This window comes from Oncorhynchus mykiss, chromosome 29 (assembly GCF_057628025.1).
Source record: "Oncorhynchus mykiss isolate SJ-2025 chromosome 29, ASM5762802v1, whole genome shotgun sequence".
NCBI lineage: Eukaryota > Metazoa > Chordata > Actinopteri > Salmoniformes > Salmonidae > Oncorhynchus > Oncorhynchus mykiss.
This window is the reverse complement of record NC_143050.1, coordinates 37,152,826-37,170,823: the sequence shown is the minus strand read 5'-3', so window position 1 is coordinate 37,170,823 and position 17,998 is coordinate 37,152,826. Positions and strand designations below refer to the sequence as shown.

General features: G+C 44.0%; 1 protein-coding gene and 1 long non-coding RNA gene across 11 annotated transcripts in view; one reads left to right on the top strand and one right to left on the bottom strand.

The window, feature by feature from the left end:
• dab2ipb (DAB2 interacting protein b) overlaps positions 1 to 14,357 on the top strand; it is a 246,587-nt gene extending 232,230 nt beyond the window's left edge. For all 10 annotated transcript variants that reach the window (XM_090227118.1, XM_090227120.1, XM_090227121.1 and 7 more), the window contains 3 exons: positions 2,017 to 2,219; positions 3,212 to 3,299; positions 7,987 to 14,357. In XM_090227118.1, coding sequence (XP_090083244.1) covers positions 2,017 to 2,219; positions 3,212 to 3,299; positions 7,987 to 8,154 — 459 coding nt within the window. In that variant the 3' untranslated portion in view covers positions 8,155 to 14,357. The remainder of the gene's footprint in view (positions 1 to 2,016; positions 2,220 to 3,211; positions 3,300 to 7,986) is intronic.
• LOC149970437 (uncharacterized) overlaps positions 1 to 17,998 on the bottom strand; it is a 223,759-nt gene that overhangs the window by 134,657 nt on the left and 71,104 nt on the right. The gene's annotated exons all lie outside the window — the stretch shown is intronic.

Genomic DNA, 17,998 nt, shown 5'->3' with positions numbered 1-17,998 from the left:
ACCCCCCCCGGTCCTCAGCACCCATCCTCTACCTCTCCGACCTAACCCTCAACTGTAAACACTACCTCACTCCCTGTAACCAGTACTCTCTCTACTCCCCTCAACTCCCAATGCCAAGACCTCCTTCCTACCCTAAAGCTTTTCCCCCTTACAACTTACAATCACAGTAACCCAGCATCTCTAATAACAATACTCTGAATGGTCAAAGGATTTCAACTTTAAGGTATTCTCTTTTGTAATATTGTGTGTGTGTGTGTGTGTGTGTGTGTGTGTGTGTGTGTGTGTGTGTGTGTGTGTGTGTGTGTGTGTGTGTGTGTGTGTGTGTGTGTGTGTGTGTGTGTGTGTGTGTGTGTGTGTGTGGTTATGCTTCCTGCTGCTTATTCACTTGCTTGTCATCCCACCAGCGCATCTCATTGGCTCTCAGCTCCTCATGCTTTGACTGGCCGTCACTCCTCGGCTGCACATGATTCATACATGATTGTTGGAGCTCTATCAAAGCGCTGAGGAAAATGGAGCGTGCATAACCAACACACGATCAATATCTAACTCCAGCTTTGAAGGGATCCTTCAGAAGACGTTTTAAAACTACACACACACAAAAAGAAATCTGGGTTCCTCAAGGGGATGGTTCTATGTGGAACCATAGTGACTCAAATAAACCTTTGAGTTCTCCGATGGTTCTTCACAGTTCACAAAATAGTTCTTTGCTCTTTTAGTGATAATTAAAATGTAGGGGAGGCGGCTCACTATAATTCTTTGGGGGTGTGGTTTGCGTACCGCTCTTTTTGTGCAACTGTGAGTGAGAGTGTCATTCCAGTTTAAGTAATGTGTTTTAATGCCGTTACATGTTATATAAGACTATGACCAGTGACGCTGTCTTGTGAAACACTCCAGGATGGCCTTGTGTCAATTGAGTCTGGTTGACAAAATCAGTCCTTGCGTTCTCAATTCTCTCCTCAGGGACACCCAGCTGTTTCAAAGGTAGCACACTCGATTCAACTTGTCAATTAACACAATCATAACACCTATGGAATTTTAACAATATAATGTGGCTGATAGAAAACCCTGTGGTTCTTCAAAAGGACCTATAAAGAACCATTTAAAAAAGGGGTTGGAACCATAGCGGAACCCTTTTTGTGTGCTTTATAGATCCTTAGGAAAGGGTGTTCTTTATACCACCATACAGGTTCCATTTAGAACCCCTATCTGGTACTATTTAGAACCATTATTGTTTAGTGCGTACCCTTAAATGCACCTGCAGGATCCAGGATGTGTTTTATTAAAGGGATTTGCTTCTGCGCCTCGTTTCTCCCAGCCAGCACAAACTCTCTCTTCTCCAGTACCGTTCACAGGTCCGTCTTCTCCCTCTCATCCCTCCGTCTATTCCCTCTCATCCCTCCGTCTTCTCCCTCTCATCCCTCCGTCTTCTCCCTCTCATCCCTACGTCTATTCCCTCTCTTCCTTCTTCTTCTGGAACAGTGCTCAGCTTAAGTCCCCTCACAGGCCCAGGTTTAGAGGTTAGGGATCAAAGGCAAGGGCTGGTGGGATTTGGGACATGGAAGGAATGGAAACTTATCCCTCCCAGGAGTACTGGTGGCTTAGAAAAGTTTGATGTTTCACTATGAGTGTTGGCTAATGGGTACTTATAGTCTTCCACACTTCCAGCGCTTTTATAATCCTGACTCGTGCGAGTTTCAGTTTCCCTTCAATATTTGACCATGTAAAAACGTGAAGCCAGGTGGACCAAAAAAATAACGAATCAGATGAGATGCAGAAATTGTGTGACAAGGAGGTGGATACACCTGTCAAGGTCTACCGGAGGACCACTTTGATGAGGAGGACAATGACAGTGGTGGTAATGTTGATGGTTAATGCCCTCCTTAGCCTAGAAATAACAGGACAATTGAATGGGCTAGTATGGGTCGGCACCATTTGAAACAGTTATCGGGTTGGCACTGTTGATGATGATGATGATAATAATACAAATTCTGACTCTCTCTCTCTCTCTCTCTCCAGTACCAGCAGGAGATCGTGGTCCTCCAGGAGAAGCTGCGTGTTTCGGTCCAGAAGCTGGAGGAGTACGAGGCTCGTCTGAAGGGCCAGGATGACGGAGGTCCGAAGGTTCTGATGGAGTACCAGGCACGGCTGGAGGAGTCTGAGGAACGCCTGAGGCGACAGCAGGACGACAAGGACCTCCAGATGAAGGGTATTATCAGCAGGTACGTCTGGCGTGGGGGATCAGACCCTTTCCCGACAGCCCGGTGAATGTAGAGTGGAGGGATGGAGATAACGTCAGAGGTAGAGGTAGAGAGAGAGAGAGAGAGAGAGAGAGAGAGAGAGAGAGAGAGAAAGTTCAAACTACAGGCTGATTTGACCTAGGTTTTGTAGAGACACAAGGGACCTCAAGAGTTAACCATCCCTGTGAGTGGGGTTTATGCCTCATATTTCCATGCTTTAACAGAGAAGTGAGATATGTTAGAAGCTTTGTGCAGCAGAGATCTGGAAACAAAAAGGTGAGAAATGAAGTGATCCACGGGAATTTCGAGAGGTCCAGCCGACCTTCTGATAAAGGATGCGGTGATGAGCATTAAACCGGTCACCTGTGACAAAGTGAAGTGGGTGGTGGTGGAATAAAATGGAAGGGGAGAGAGAGATGGGGGATGTTATCTGCTGTGTTTTCCTGATGTTATCTGCTGGTCTGTGATGTCAGGAGACAACGCTTCCCTGTTCCCGTCAGATCCTTATCACACTGCACTCTGCTGTTAGAGCCTACACACACACACACACGCACACACACACACAACTCACACACATCTCACAAAACTCAATATACTCAATAACTCAATTAAAGTGAAAAGTGTTATCCTGATGTCTAAATGCCTAGCAGACCAGTGCCCGAGACACACACACACCTCACAAACTCAATTAGAAGCTCCACATTCCTACACACACCTCCTAAATACATAGCAGACCAGTGGGCCCAAGATACCCTCCTTCCAATAACTCCATTACAGGCTGTGCAGCGTGCACTCCGGCATACATCTTTAAAGCACGAGCAGACCCCCCTGTGTGTCAATCCTTACGCACGCCCCTGCACTGTGTCCACATGCCTTGGTTCTTACACGGTGTGCGTCCTTCTGTTTGTGTCGCTACTGTCCCTCTAACACAGTGTGTGTGCGTCATGTCTCGCTGTGTACGTGTGTGTGTCCAGGCTAATGTCTGTGGAAGAGGAGCTGAAGAAAGACCATAGTGATATGCAGGCTGCGGTCGACTCCAAACAGAAGGTCATTGATGCACAGGTGAGAGTCAGTCACACACACACACACACACGCGCACACACACACTTACCCTAACCCTTAGTATACTACTACCCTCATCCATACGCGGGTATATTATCCCATATTCCATCGCCCCTGCATGACTTTTCAAGTTTTCAAGTTATATAATAGTCGTATGTACAATATACACATGGAATGCTTACTTGCAGGCTCCTTCTCGACAATGCAACAACAGTAAGAAATGATAAAAGATTACAAACAAAGTAAATGAGCCAATAGAATAAACTGGCCTACACACAATACCCCAAAATGTCAAAGTGGATTATTATTTTTTTTTTACATGGCTTGAGCCAGTAAGTATTCAACCCATTTGTTATGGTAAGCGTAAATTAGTTCAGGAGTAAAAATGTACCGTATGACGTGTGTGGGCTTCTCACTCTGCTCAGTGTGTGTGTGTGTGTGTGTGTGTGTGTGTGTGTGTGTGTGTGTGTGTGTGTGTGTGTGTGTGTGTGTGTGTGTGTGTGTGTGTGTGTGTGTGTGTGTGTGTGTGTGTGTGTGTGTGTGTGTGTGTGTGTGTGTGTGTGTGTGTGTGTGTGTGTGTGTGTGTGTGTGTGCGCAATAATAGTGATTTAACATTATTTTTGAATGAATACGTCCTCTCTGTACCCCACACATACAATTATCTTTACGGTTCCTCAGTCAAGCAGTAAATTTCAAACACATTTTCAACCACGAATACCAGGGAGGGAGGTTTTCTAAAGCCTCGCAAAGAAGAGCACCTATTGGTAGATGGGTACAAAGTAAAACAATATTTAAAAAAGAAGACATTGAATATCCCTTTGAGCATGATGAAGTTATTAATTACACTCTGAAAGGTGTATAAGTGCACACAGTCACTGCAAAGGTAAAGGCGTCCTTCCTCACTCAGTTGCCAGATAAGAAGGAAACCACTCGGGGATTTCACCATGAGGCCAATGCAATGGCGACATTAAAAACAGTTACACAGTTTAATGGTCATGATAGGAGAAAACGGAGGATGGATCAACGTTGTAGTTACTCCACAATGCTAACCTATAATTGACAGAGAGAAAAGAAAAAAGCCTGCACCGAATAAACAATATTCCAAAACATGCACCCTGTTTGCAACAAGGCACTAAAAGTAATACTGCAAAGAAATGTGGCAAAGCAATTCACTTTATGTCCTGAATACAAAGTGTTATGTTTAGGGCAAATCCAGTACAACACATTACTGAATACCACTCTCCGTATTTTCAAGCATAGTGGTGGCTACATCCTGTTATGTGTATGCTTGTAATCGTTAAGGACTGGGGAGTTTTTCAGGATAAAAAATAAATAAATGTTACGGAGCTAAGCACAGGCAACATCCTAGAGGAAAACCTGGTTCAGTCTGCTTTCCACCAGACGATGGAAGATGGGATTCACCTTTCAGTAGTACAATAGCAAGGCGACAGTGAATGTTCCGGAGTGGCCGAGTCACAGTTGTAAATCTAAGGCAAGGGGGGGGGGGGGGGGGGGGCAGGTAGCCTAGTGGTTAGAGCATTGGGCCAGTAACTGAAAGGTTGCTAGATTGAATCCTCGAGCTGACAAGGTAAAAATCTGTCATTCTGCCCCTGAACAAGGCAGTTAACCCACTATTCCTAGGCCGTCATTGAAAATAAGAATTTGTTCTTAACTGACTTGCCTAGTTAAATAAAGGGGGGGAAAAATAATTCAGGCTGTAACACAACAAAATGTGGAATAAGTCAAAGGGTATGAATACTTTCTGAAGGCACTGTAAAACTGCACACTAACTCTACTGCCGTCTCGTGGATCGGGGGCGTGTTCCCTCCTCTGCTTCCTGAAGTCAACAATTAACTTGTTTTGCTGATGCTGAGAGAGAGGCTGTTGTCCTGGCACTACAATGCCAGTTCACGTACCTCCTCCCTATAGGCTGACTCGTCGTCGTCGGTTACCAGGCGTACAACCGTACGGTGTCGTCATCAAACTTGATGATGTAGTTGCTGTCGTGAAAAGCCACACGGTTGCGGGTGAGCAGGGAGCAGAGCAGAGGGTGTAGAGAGTTTCACACAACCAATGGGCTAGGATGTCAGCATCTGGTGTGGGCCTTACGATTCTTAGTAACCTCCACCACTTTTACACACACACACTACACCACTTTTAGGTAAGGAAGAATGTAAACAGGATCATTTACTTGTACGTCGATGTCACCTCAGTGGGATTCTGCTCGGATGGGATGAAGCCAAGTCTCTCGCGACAGTAGAGCTGAGGATTGGTTCTCATCAGTAGGTGTTTGCTTTCCCAAGAGATCCCATGGGCGTGGCCGCACCTCGCAGAAACTTGATCGCACATCTGTTAGCAAGTTCTGTAAATTATAGTGATACTCACGGGGGGGGCAGGCTTATGACGGTCCGGACAGGGTGGTTCTAAGAATTCAACATATTTTGTTTCCCTTGAGACAACGTTGAGACTTTCTTATAAGTGTCTACAGCATGTTTCTAGTGTACAGTTTAAACAGTCTCTAGGATGTAGTACATAAGCCTGTAGGCACCAAACATGCTTTTGGTCAAATGTGTCTGTTCTATGTTATAGCAAAATACCTGTTATACCCCCTTTAATGACATAGGACAGGAGAATAATAGCACATTATGCTTCCAGATTACATTGATAAGAAACCATGTTTAAATGTCCTTCAGACTCAAAAGACTGGCTAGCCATTTAGCCAGTAACAAAAGTAGATCACAAGACGTTCTTTTTTTTTTGTCTGCTGGCCCCCCAGAGTCGTAAATGGGGAACGGGTGTTTATTTGTCTTGTAAAGGGGAACGGGGGGGCTAGAATTTGGGATATCTGTTCTCCATCACCCAGTCCACCCCCTTGTGGGCTCTTGTTACACCACTCATCTGGGAGGGAGGCTTTGGTGGGCAGCACACAGCTGTATTTGCCTTTCTAGTCTGTATTAGCATGTAGTCCTTTCTTTAATTGTACCTTTATTTAACCAGGCAAGTCGGTTAAGAACAAATTCTTATTTTCAATGATGGCCGAGGAACAGTGGGTTAACTGCCTGTTCAGGGGCAGAACAACATATTTTTACCTTGTCAGCTCTGGGATTTGATCTTGCAACCTTTCGATTTCTAGTCCAACGTACTAACCACTAGGCTACCTGCCACCTTGCCACGTGTTGTGAGTCTGAGTTGTCGAACATCTGTTCAAGTTTGAGTCTGTATGGTCTTTTTGCGTCCCTAATGGATTTACGGCGCTTTGTACCTGGCTTGCTGTGTATGTGTCGCGCGTCATCGGGGTTCGTTCTGCGGACATTGAATGATGCAGTACGGGCTCTCAGCATGGTACGGATTTTCTCTGTTCATCCAGGGTTTTTGTTTGGGGTGTGTCCGGATTGTTATTGTGGGTACAACATCAATCAACATATTTCCTAATGAAGCCTGTGACAGATAGATTTAGCCAAAGCATTCTCAGGGATAGTTAGTTGATTGACTATATAAAATCCCAATGAGAGAGGGCAGGGCAGTCTGCGGTGGCATGAAAGAGTACTGCAGGTCATTATGATCATCTTGGAAGGAGAGTTGAGCACTCACACACCTCCTGTCACACACACACGTCCTGTGTTTGCAATGTTTTAACCTCGTGGAGAGAGATGCATGGAGAAAACAAAGAAGCCCATGCAGCGCCTAGTCAACTGTTCTCAATATATTGTGTGTATATTTGTTCCTACTATTTATTTTGTGTGTGTGTGTGTGTGTGTGTGTGTGTCTGTGTGTGTGTTTTGTGACATCTGCTACAGGACGTGAAGGGTGACAGAACATGGAAATACATCATGTTTAATTCAACCAGTCAGAACTCTGGCGGTGACAAGGCTTGAATGGCTGAGCGCGACACGCGACTCTACGCTTCGCTAACTAATATTTACATGACACTATTCTTCCTTTACTTGACTCCTTCCTGCCCCTGCCGGTTTGTCAATGGCCGTGACTCGTTTTACATTGTAAACTCTTGTCGACTTCTGACAGCAGAGTGGCAGCTCTGTGTTGTGGCGTAACATTTTCTGATGCAAACACAGACACTGACGCCAGCACACAAGCTTCAACGAGAGTTAAACAAAGTTGCAGAGGTGTGGTTGAAAGTCGGCTCAATGTCAACTCACAGACAGCGGTGCACAGACACACACACGTGCGCGTACAAACAGAAGCTCATCTGCACAGTAAAGTAATGGGAGATGACTGTGCAAACAAAGAGGCGGTGGTGAGGCAATGAGCCGCTCCCTGAGTCAACAGACAGAGAGAATGAATATGGAAAGCTCATTAAGAAGAGAGGGAGAGAAAGGGAGAGAAGTGAATGGTGAATTAGAGAGCACCTCGGGTGGATGAACATGAACGCGATGGGACTTCAGATGATACCGTAAGCAACGCTAACAGGAGCAGGAGGCTACATCTCCATTTTGCCATTAATGCGTCTGGTTGTCTGGCTGGCTGCCTCGCTGGCTGGTCGTCTGGCTGGCTGCCTGGCTATCTGCGTCTGTGTACTTCACCGCCTATCTTTGCACAGGCCTATATTTGGTATCTCTCTCTCTTGCTGTTTGCTGCTCTGTCTCACCCCCCCTCCCTCCGTCTCTCCCGCTCTCTAACCCAGTGTTTCTCTCTCTCTCCCTTCCCCTCTCTCTCTCTCTCTCTGCAGGAGAAGCGTATCGCGTCTCTTGACGCAGCCAACGCCCGTCTGATGAGTGCCCTGACCCAGCTGAAGGAGCGCTACAGCATGCAGACCCGTAACGGCATATCCCCGACCAATCCCACCAAGCTCCAGATCACTGAGAACGGAGAGTTCAGGAACAGCAGCAACTGCTAGAGAGAGTCTGATAGAGAGTGGATGTGTGTGTGTGTGTGTTGGCTGGTGCTTGTAAAGGACACTTCCTTATATGGACACTAAACGGGGGTTAGTCTAAGTGAGGAGACCACTGTGAGGGGCCAAGCAGCGAGGCGGCGGGACTTCAGTTTGACAGACAGCTGACCAAGTCAGTGACAGCGAATCAATGGACAGAGCTGAATACCAGTGGGCCCTGCAGAGGAGGAGGCGGGACAAGCTGTAGATATGAACTGAACTCTCCATTAATCAACCGATTTGGATGTTTCCATTGGATGTATGCAGTTGCTGGGACAATTTCAGACTCTTCCCTAAAGCTTTGGACAAATCATTATAATGAACACAATGTCTGTCTGTCAGATAGTCACCCAATCCTCTCTCTTCCCCTCTCCTCTGTTTCCTCTCCTTTCCTGACCTCCTCTCTTCTCCTCTCTTCTCTGTTACGACCAGGTCATGTGGACCGTGTACAAAACAGAACAATAATAATACAACCCCGAACAATAATAATACAACCCCGAACAATAATAATACTTGTTGAGGGAATTTTAGTTTATGGTCAAAAAGACTGTAAAATCACTATGAATTCAGCAAAAGATTTGTTTAATTTAGGAAATCTGTTCCTAAATATTCCCAAGAATAAAAAAAAGAGACATGCAGTGCAAAGTATTCAGACCCCTTGACTTTTTCCACGTTACGTTAGACTTTAAAAATAATCCTGAGCACACAATATCCCACAATGACAAATTGAAAACAGGTTTTTAGAAATGTTTGCAAATGTATTAAAATATAAAAACAGAAATACCTAAGTATTCAGACCCTTTGCTATGAGACTCAAAATTGAGCTCAGGTGCATCCGGTTTCCATTGATTATCTTTGAAATTGATTGGACATGATTTAGAAAGGCACACACTCTTGACTATATCAGGTCCCACAGTTGACAGTGCATGTCAGAACAAAAAACAAGCAATGATGTCAAAGTAATTGTTCGTAGACCCCCGACACAGGATTGTGTCCTGGCACAGATCTGGGGAAAGGTAACAAAAAAATTCTGCAGCATTGAAGGCCCCCAGGAACACAGTGGCCTTCACCATTCTTAAATGGAAGAAATGTGGAACCACCAAGACTCTGGCCGCCCGGCCAAACTGAGCAATCGGGGGAGAAGGGCCTTGGTCAGGGAGGTGACCAAGAACCCGGTGGTCACTCTGGCAGAGCTCCAGAATTCTGTGGAGATGGAATAACCCACCAGAAGGACAACCATCTCTGCAGCACTCCACCAATCAGGCCTTTATGGTAGAGTGGCCAGATGGAAGACACTCCTCAGTAAAAGGCACATGACAGCCTGCTTGGAGTTTGCCAAAAGGCACCTAAAGACCCCCCGACCATGAGAAACAAGATTCTCTGGTCTGATGAAACCAAGATTGAACTCTTTGGCCTTAATGCCAAGCGCCACGTCTGGAGGAAACCTGGCACCATCCGGATGGAGAAGAATGTTGGTGGCAAAGAGGCAAAGTAGAGAGAGATCCTTGATCCTCTCCAGAGCGCTCAGGACAGACTGGGGCAAAGGTTCACCCTCCAACAGGACCATGACCCTAAGCACACAGCCAAGAAAACGCAGGAGTGGCTTCGGGACAAGTCTCTGAATGTCCTTGAGTGGCCCAGCCAAAGTCCGGACTTGAACCCGATCAAACATCTCTGGGGAGACCTGAAAATAGCAGTGCAGCGACGCTCCCCATCCAACCTGACAAAGCTTGAGAGGATCTGCAGAGAAGAATGCGAGAAACTGCCCAAATACAGGTGTGCCAAGCTTGCAGCGTCATACCCAAGGACACTCGATGCTGTAATCGCTGCCAAAGGTGCTTCAACAAAGTAAAGGTTATGAATACTTATGTAAATGTGATATTTAATTTTTATTAGCAAACATTTCTAAACACCTGTTTTTGCTTTGTCATTATGGGGTATTGTGTGTAGATTGATGAGGGGGGGGGGGGACTATTTAATCAATTTTAGAATAAGGTTGTAACGTTACAAAATGTTGAAAAAAAAGTGAAGGGGTGTAAATACTCAGCGAAGGCACTGTATGTGACCGTGTCTCAGTGTAATCAAGGTATTGAAATGTATTATTATTTTCAAATACAATCTTCTTTTGGGCTGTTGTCAATTTGCAGTGTACAAATGATCATAGCAATGTTCCAGTCCCCAACCATCCACTCTGACAACAATAGTCCCGCAGCAGAATCGACCTGCCTACTCCTGCCCTAACCCCGGGCTGTTCAGTGTCAGTCCTGGAGGGCCGAAACACTTCCGCTTTTTCCTCCTCTCCCTATATAGTGCACTGTGTGAAAGCTATTGGTACATGAAACGCCTTAAGTAAGGAACACATCTCTACTTTGTCCTTCAGACCCCCTATTCCTGCAACAACAACAACAAAAGGCACGTCTTATGATACAGTAGATTTGTAAAGGAATATAAATATATTGTACAAATACATCACGCAAAATGTGTTATGAACACTAAATCATGACCTGTATGTGAAAATATACTAATGGAAGATAGATGTATGCATATTTCATTTTTCCCTCTGTAAAGTATACATGAGATATATAGATATATTTGATCAGGTCGAGTACGAAAGAAGCCCGTTCCAAGGAGTGTGTGGTTGCAGCTATAGTGTGTCTTATAGGGCTTCGGGGCAGGGAGAGACTGCACACTATGCTGTGAGTTGCACCATAAGCAGATGAAATACATATCCTGTTTCCTTTCTTCTTCTTCTTCTTCTTCTTGACCTGTACTTTATCCAGGTTTTTGGAAATAGACCCGGTCGGGATTGAGGTTTGCTTTAGTGCTTCACCAATAATGTTGAATCGACGTTGAAACGACGGCGTATGTTGGTTGTGTGTCGCTTCGTGTTCAGGAGCCATGGCTGGTCGGATAGCCCTGTAGCACAAGGGGAGAGAGAGTTGCGTTGTTGAACACGATGTTATACTATACACTGGACTGGTGTGTGTTATAATGTGACCTCACAGGTTAGAATCGTACGCTTTTTCTTAAAACTCTCCTGTTTGCTAATTCATGTCAAAGAAGCATGCCGCATAAAGACTGTGACCCCCCCACTTCGCTTCGAGGCATCTCTCTCTCCTCTCCTCTTTTTTCCCTCTCCCCTTCTCCCTCATTCCCTCTCTCTATTGAATGTGAAGATGCTACTCAAACACACGGTTGGTCTTAATGTGGGGTCTAGACCCTAATGTGGGGTCTAGACCTATTGTCCCTGAATGATCCTATAGCTACTGTTCCCGCTTGCTCCCACCACCCCACAGACATTTTCAGCACATCTATATTTTGTATATTTTTGTAATTCATTTTTCTTACCTTTACAGATGAGTTAGGGTTGAAAAATCTGCATGCTTCATTTTGGCGCCGTAAGGAATGGTAGCGACCCACTGCGTCACCATTTCAAAAAAAATGTAAAAGAATATGTTTTCAATATAGGAAGATGATGGAATGTTGTTTTTATGAGTTGCTGCAGACATGAATGATATGTGATTTATATATCATATAAATATATGATAATGATGAGTGTATCAAGAGGCTGGACAGCCTTGGAGACGAGAGTGTAGATAAAATGTTCACAATATTTTTAACTAATGTTAAAAAGAGAGCCTTTTTTTGTAAATGTACCTTGTGTTCAATAATACTGCTGTATCGATTGATATGACATCATGGATATTGTAAATAGCTCAACCAGCCATCTGTCCTGTTCAGCTAGATCTCCAGGTTTTAGTGCAATCCTCTAATTCCCCCCCCCCCCCCCCCCCCCCCGCATTCAATATACTCTTTTTTTATCAAGGAAAAAACACTTCAAGAGTATATTGCAAAAAAATGTAAATGACTATGTTGACTCTGAGAGGTTTTGGATGATGTCTGGCGTGTAGAGGTCAGAGAGAGTCCAAATGTCCAGCGACCTATGACCCAATCAGGTGTGGTGAGAGAGAAACACAAGCACAAAACCCCATTTGTCATCAGCCCAGCTCTGCACTTTTACAATGGAGGTTTTAAGCATTGATAGAGCTGGATCCAAACCGTATCGGATTTAAATTCAAAGGCAATGTTCCCGACATTCGCAGAGACTTACTTACGTTCCTTCGGGAGCTCCCTTGTGGGTTCTAGTATAGCGCTTGCCTGGTGATGTTGGAGGGGAACTTTCGGAGGGTGTGGCCGATCCATCCCCATCTTCTCCTCCGGATCTCCTCTTCCACCGGAACCTGGCTGATGCGCTCCCACGGGTCAATGCTACGGACTCTGCCCATCCATCTGATGTGAAGGATTGCGTCGCAGGCCCTTGTTTATGAAGCTCTGAGTTGTTGTCATTGTGGGTTTTGTTGTCAAATCAAATGTATTTATATAGCCCTTCATACATCAGCTGATATCTCAAAGTGCTGTACAGAAACCCAGCCTAAAACCCCAAACAGCAAGCAATGCAGGTGTAGAAGCACGGACAAATGGAAGACATTGTCCTCCATTTGTCTGAGCCATACAGCCATCACTGACTTAACATTGGTGTTGAAAGGGTTTGCGTTTTCATTTTCCTGGAGCTCCAGATGGGAGATGAAGGCTACTCTTGTTTCTTTGGGAGATGAAGGCTACTCTTGCTTTTTGAATTCTGCCTTTACATCCTGCTCGGTTTCGCCTTGTTTGGTGATGACGCATCACAGATCGGTGAAGGAACTGGCATCCTCCAGGGGTTCTTCTTCTGAGGGTGATTGGATTGTTAGATTCGTCGTTGATCGTTATCTTGGTTTTGTTTTCTGTGGATATGGAGTCTTGGCTGGGATGATGTGGTGTCCAGGTCTGACGTTTTATATTGCATTTGCTGTTGACTGTGCGACAGGAGTGCTAGATCCTCCGCAAAGTTGAGGTCGTCCAACTGTGTCCATAGAGACCATTGTATGCCATGTCACCTGTTCTCGGTTGTCTTCCTCATGACCCAGTCAATGTCTAACAGGAAAAGGAAGGGTGACAGGAGACATCCCTGTTTTTCTCTAGTCAGGAGTCTGAAGGGTGAGTTAAGCTTGCCTGCATGCACAACCCTGCATGTTATGCCATTATAGGTAGTGCAGATCATTCTGGCAAGCTTCCCTGGTCTGAGGAGCCTCCATAGGGCGTCTCTGTCTAAGCTGTCAAATGCTTTCTCATAGTCCACGAAGTTAACATACAGGGATGAGTTTCAGTCAATGTAACGCGGAGCGTGGCACATTCGCGGAAACTGCATTTACCCGTAAACGCTGCACATGTCAGCGCAATTGGAAATGATCTAGACATTTTAACGTGGATCTTCCGCGACACGGATTGACTCCAGCCCCTAGTCTACGTTCCATAAACACACCCCTGTCTTTTGGACTGCAGACGTGTGCACTCCTGGCTTGATCAGCCATGTCGTGGAGTGTACTACTGAGTGCAATAAATTTGCTCACTCAATTTACTTCAATTGTGTATTTTATGTCCAGCATTTTGAGGGGAAAAGACATTACTGACTGTTGTAGAGAGGACTAGATGAGGTCAAGACTTCCGTCTTTAGGGATGTGTTCTCTCTAGTCCTCTGTACCTCTAAACTGAAACAGGAAATGGAAAATGCCAACTCTCCCAAATCAGCTAGTTTAATACTGGTATAAACTGTCATTATCAATTTGTGTTACCAGTGCCACATAGCATAATGCCACTTCCATAGAAATTGGCAATGCAATGTCCTTCATTTGGCAATCAATTCTAAACCCTCTTGTCTGTTTCTGGTCACGTCCCTCCGCCGTTCCACCTTCGTTAAGTTGTTAAAGAATGTAGGAGATGAGAGTCAGAGAGAGAAATGTGATGATGATGTCAATGTAGCCACACACACACACACAATTATATAGTACATACAGTGCAGTTACAGCCAGTGGAGAAAAAAAATACTATAAATTAAATATATATCTATAAATAAAGTAAAAGATGTATGTTTTCTAATATCTTGTAGAAAATGCTTTTGTAATGATGTTGAAAGTAAAGTATTGGCTGGATTCTGCTTCCTTTGGACAACAGTGACAAAAACAATAATGTACAGAGGAATTTGTTTGTGTTGACGATATATATATAAAAACAATGTGGCTGTGCAATTTATGTACATTTGCAACTAGACTTATTAAAGTTTTATTTACCTATTTTAAGCCTCTGCCTTGTGTGTTTCTTGCCACTGTGGTGAATATATTTTCCAATACTTTTATATTTTCCATACCATGTGATTTTGGTAAATGCAACAAATCACGTAACGATTGTCTCAAATTGCTATGCGGTTTTCATGTGACTCAGACAAAAAAACATTAACATATTTCCAGCCACAACCTATAATTCAGACGCAAACCAGTAGATTCAGACCTATAATTTGGTAAACACTGTCTTAGATGATTGACAGGTATTAAATCAGATACAACTTGGCTTATGATGAGAAAATGTTCATATGTTCTCAGATACTCAGTCTAGTAATAGAATGATGATTGCGAGAACCATTTAGAGGAGGGGAAGATGGAGAGAGGTAAAAGAGGGGTAGTGAGTGGTGCATGCTCCTCAGCTCGGCTGACCTACATACTGCCTGATTGTTATTCCCCACAGTAGCTGGGAGAGAAGATGAAGAGAAGAGGGAAAGAGGGAGAATGCTCCAAAACACATGAGCTGGAAATGCTCAAAATCTCTATCCTACCTTACCCAAGGTAGACATTATTTCTTGCCATGTATCACAGTCAGGGCTGGGTAGGTTACTTTCTAAATGTAATCCATTACAGTTACTAGTCACCTGTCCAACATTTTAATCTGTAATGTAACGTTTGGATTATCCAAACTCAGTAACATAATCTGATTACTTTCAGTTACTTTTGGATCACTTTCCCATAAGAGGCATTAGAAGAAGCCAAAAGTAATCCATCAAACGTGTTTGGTTTGTCATCATAGTGGTCTCTGACTTGTGGTAAAACTCGCTCAGGTGGAACAAACGTAAACTTATGCCTTTTTCCAGTGCTGCACTGAATGTCATTGACAAAACAGAAAGGTGTCCATGTGTTTTTTTTCCACTAACATTGTTTAAAAGTAATCCAAGAGTGCTGTGTTTACACAGGCAGACCAATTCTGAACTTTTTTCTGCGAATTGGTCTTTTGACCAATCACATCAGATCGGATTGGTCAAAACACCAATTAATGAAACAAATATCAGAATTTGGCTGCCTGTGTAAACACAGCCGAAGTAATCATCTAAGTTTTTTGAAGGTATCTGTAATCTAATTACAATATTTTTGCTGGTAACATAACTGATTGTAGTTAGGTTTTTTTTGTAATCCGATTGCGTGTAATCAGTTACTCTCCAACCCTGATTACAGTATGTGAAAGTGTGCTATATGCTACACTTCAAATAAAATGGCTTAACACCAGTGTAGAATTATTGCCCTGTGGGCCAGTAACAGGCAGTGATGTGCAGTAAGGGTAGGCAAGGTAGGCAGTGCTAACTCTGTGAAAAGACTATAAGATGGCACCAATATACAGTGGGGCAAAAAAGTATTTAGTCAGCCACCAATTGTGCAAGTTCTCCCACTTAAAAAGATGAGAGAGGCCTGTAAAAACTAAATTCGTCGTGTTTGGAGGACAAAGAATGCTGAGTTGCATACAAAGAACACCATACCTACTGTGAAGCATGGGGGTGGAAACATCATGCTTTGGGGCTGTTTTTCTGCAAAATGACCAGGACGACTGATCCGTGTAAAGGAAGGAATGAATGGGGCCATGTATCGTGAGATTTTGAGTGAAAACCTCCTTCCATCAGCAAGGGCATTGAAGATGAAACGTGGCTGGGTCTTTCAGCATGACAATGATCCCAAACACACCGCCCGGGCAACGAAGGAGTGGCTTCGTAAGAAGCATTTCAAGGTCCTGGAGTGGCCTAGCCAGTCTCCAGATCTCAACCCCATAGAAAATCTTTGGAGGGAGTTGAAAGTCCGTGTTGCCCAGCAACAGCCCCAAAACATCACTGCTCTAGAGGAGATCTGCATGGAGGAATGGGCCAAAATACCAGCAACAGTATGTGAAAACCTTGTGAAGACTTACAGAAAACGTTTGACCTCTTTCATTGCCAACAAAGGGTATATAACAAAGTATTGAGATAAACTTTTGTTATTGACCAAATACTTATTTTCCACCATAATTTGCAAATAAATTCATTAAAAATCCTACAATGTGATTTTCTGGATTTTTTTCTTCTCATTTTGTCCGTCATAGTTGAAGTGTACCTATGATGAAAGTTACCGGCCTCTCTCATCTTTTTAAGTGGGAGAACTTGCACAATTGGTGGCTGACTAAATATGTTTTTGCCCCACTGTACATGGCAGTTCTGATTCTAGCTCCGAAGTAACTTTACAGTATTTTTATATTTTTTTGTAATTTTTCATTATTAGCCCAGAACGTTTTTTTGAAAGAACTTCTGAGTATCAGAACGGCAGTAACTCACTAGCATTCCTACCAGAAATACGACTCCCGAATCAGATCCCCCAAGGCAATTGAATTTATCCCAGAGGCTGCTCCAAGACACCACCGGTGGAGAAGAGGTATTCTGAGTGGACTTCTAGTCCAACTCAGGAGGCGTGCACACCATCCATCGCATCTGACTATAATACTCGCAAATACTCAGTCCCTGGACAATACAGTAGACGAGCTCAGCCTTCCAGAGAGACATCAGGAACTGTAACATACTCTCCGGATATACTGTCCCCATCCATACAGCCAGCTGGGTTCTCAGTACATCGCACAGACAGGAATACAGTACCTTGCGAAAGTATTCGGCCCCCTTGAACTTTGCGACCTTGTGCCACATTTCAGGCTTCAAACATAAAGATATAAAACTGTATTTTTTTGTGAAGAATCAACAACAAGTGGGACACAATCATGAAGTGGAACGACATTTATTGGATATTTCAAACTTTTTTAACAAATCAAAAACTGAAAAATTGGGCGTGCAAAATTATTCAGCCCCCTTAAGTTAATACTTTGTAGCGCCACCTTTTGCTGCGATTACAGCTGTAAGTCGCTTGGGGTATGTCTCTATCAGTTTTGCACATCGAGAGACTGACATTTTTTCCCATTCCTCCTTGCAAAACAGCTCGAGCTCAGTGAGGTTGGATGGAGAGCATTTGTGAACAGCAGTTTTCAGTTCTTTCCACAGATTCTCGATTGGATTCAGGTCTGGACTTTGACTTGGCCATTCTAACACCTGGATATGTTTATTTTTGAACCATTCCATTGTAGATTTTGCTTTATGTTTTGGATCATTGTCTTGTTGGAAGACAAATCTCTGTCCCAGTCTCAGGTCTTTTGCAGACTCCATCAGGTTGTCTTCCAGAATGGTCCTGTATTTGGCTCCATCCATCTTCCCTGTCCCTGCTGAAGAAAAGCAGGCCCAAACCATGATGTTGCCAACACCATGTTTGACAGTGGGGATGGTGTGTTCAAGGTGATGAGCTGTGTTGCTTTTACGCCAAACATAACGTCTTGCATTGTTGCAAAAAAGTTCAATTTTGGTTTCATCTGACCAGAGCACCTTCTTCCACATGTTTGGTGTGTCTCCCAGGTGGCTTGTGGCAAACTTTAAACAACACTTTTTATGGATATCTTTAAGAAATGTCTTTCTTCTTGCCACTCTTCCATAAAGGCCAGATTTGTGCAATATACGACTGATTGTTGTCCTATGGACAGAGTCTCCCACCTCAGCTGTAGATCTCTGCAGTTCATCCAGAGTGATCATGGGCCTCTTGGCTGCATCTCTGAT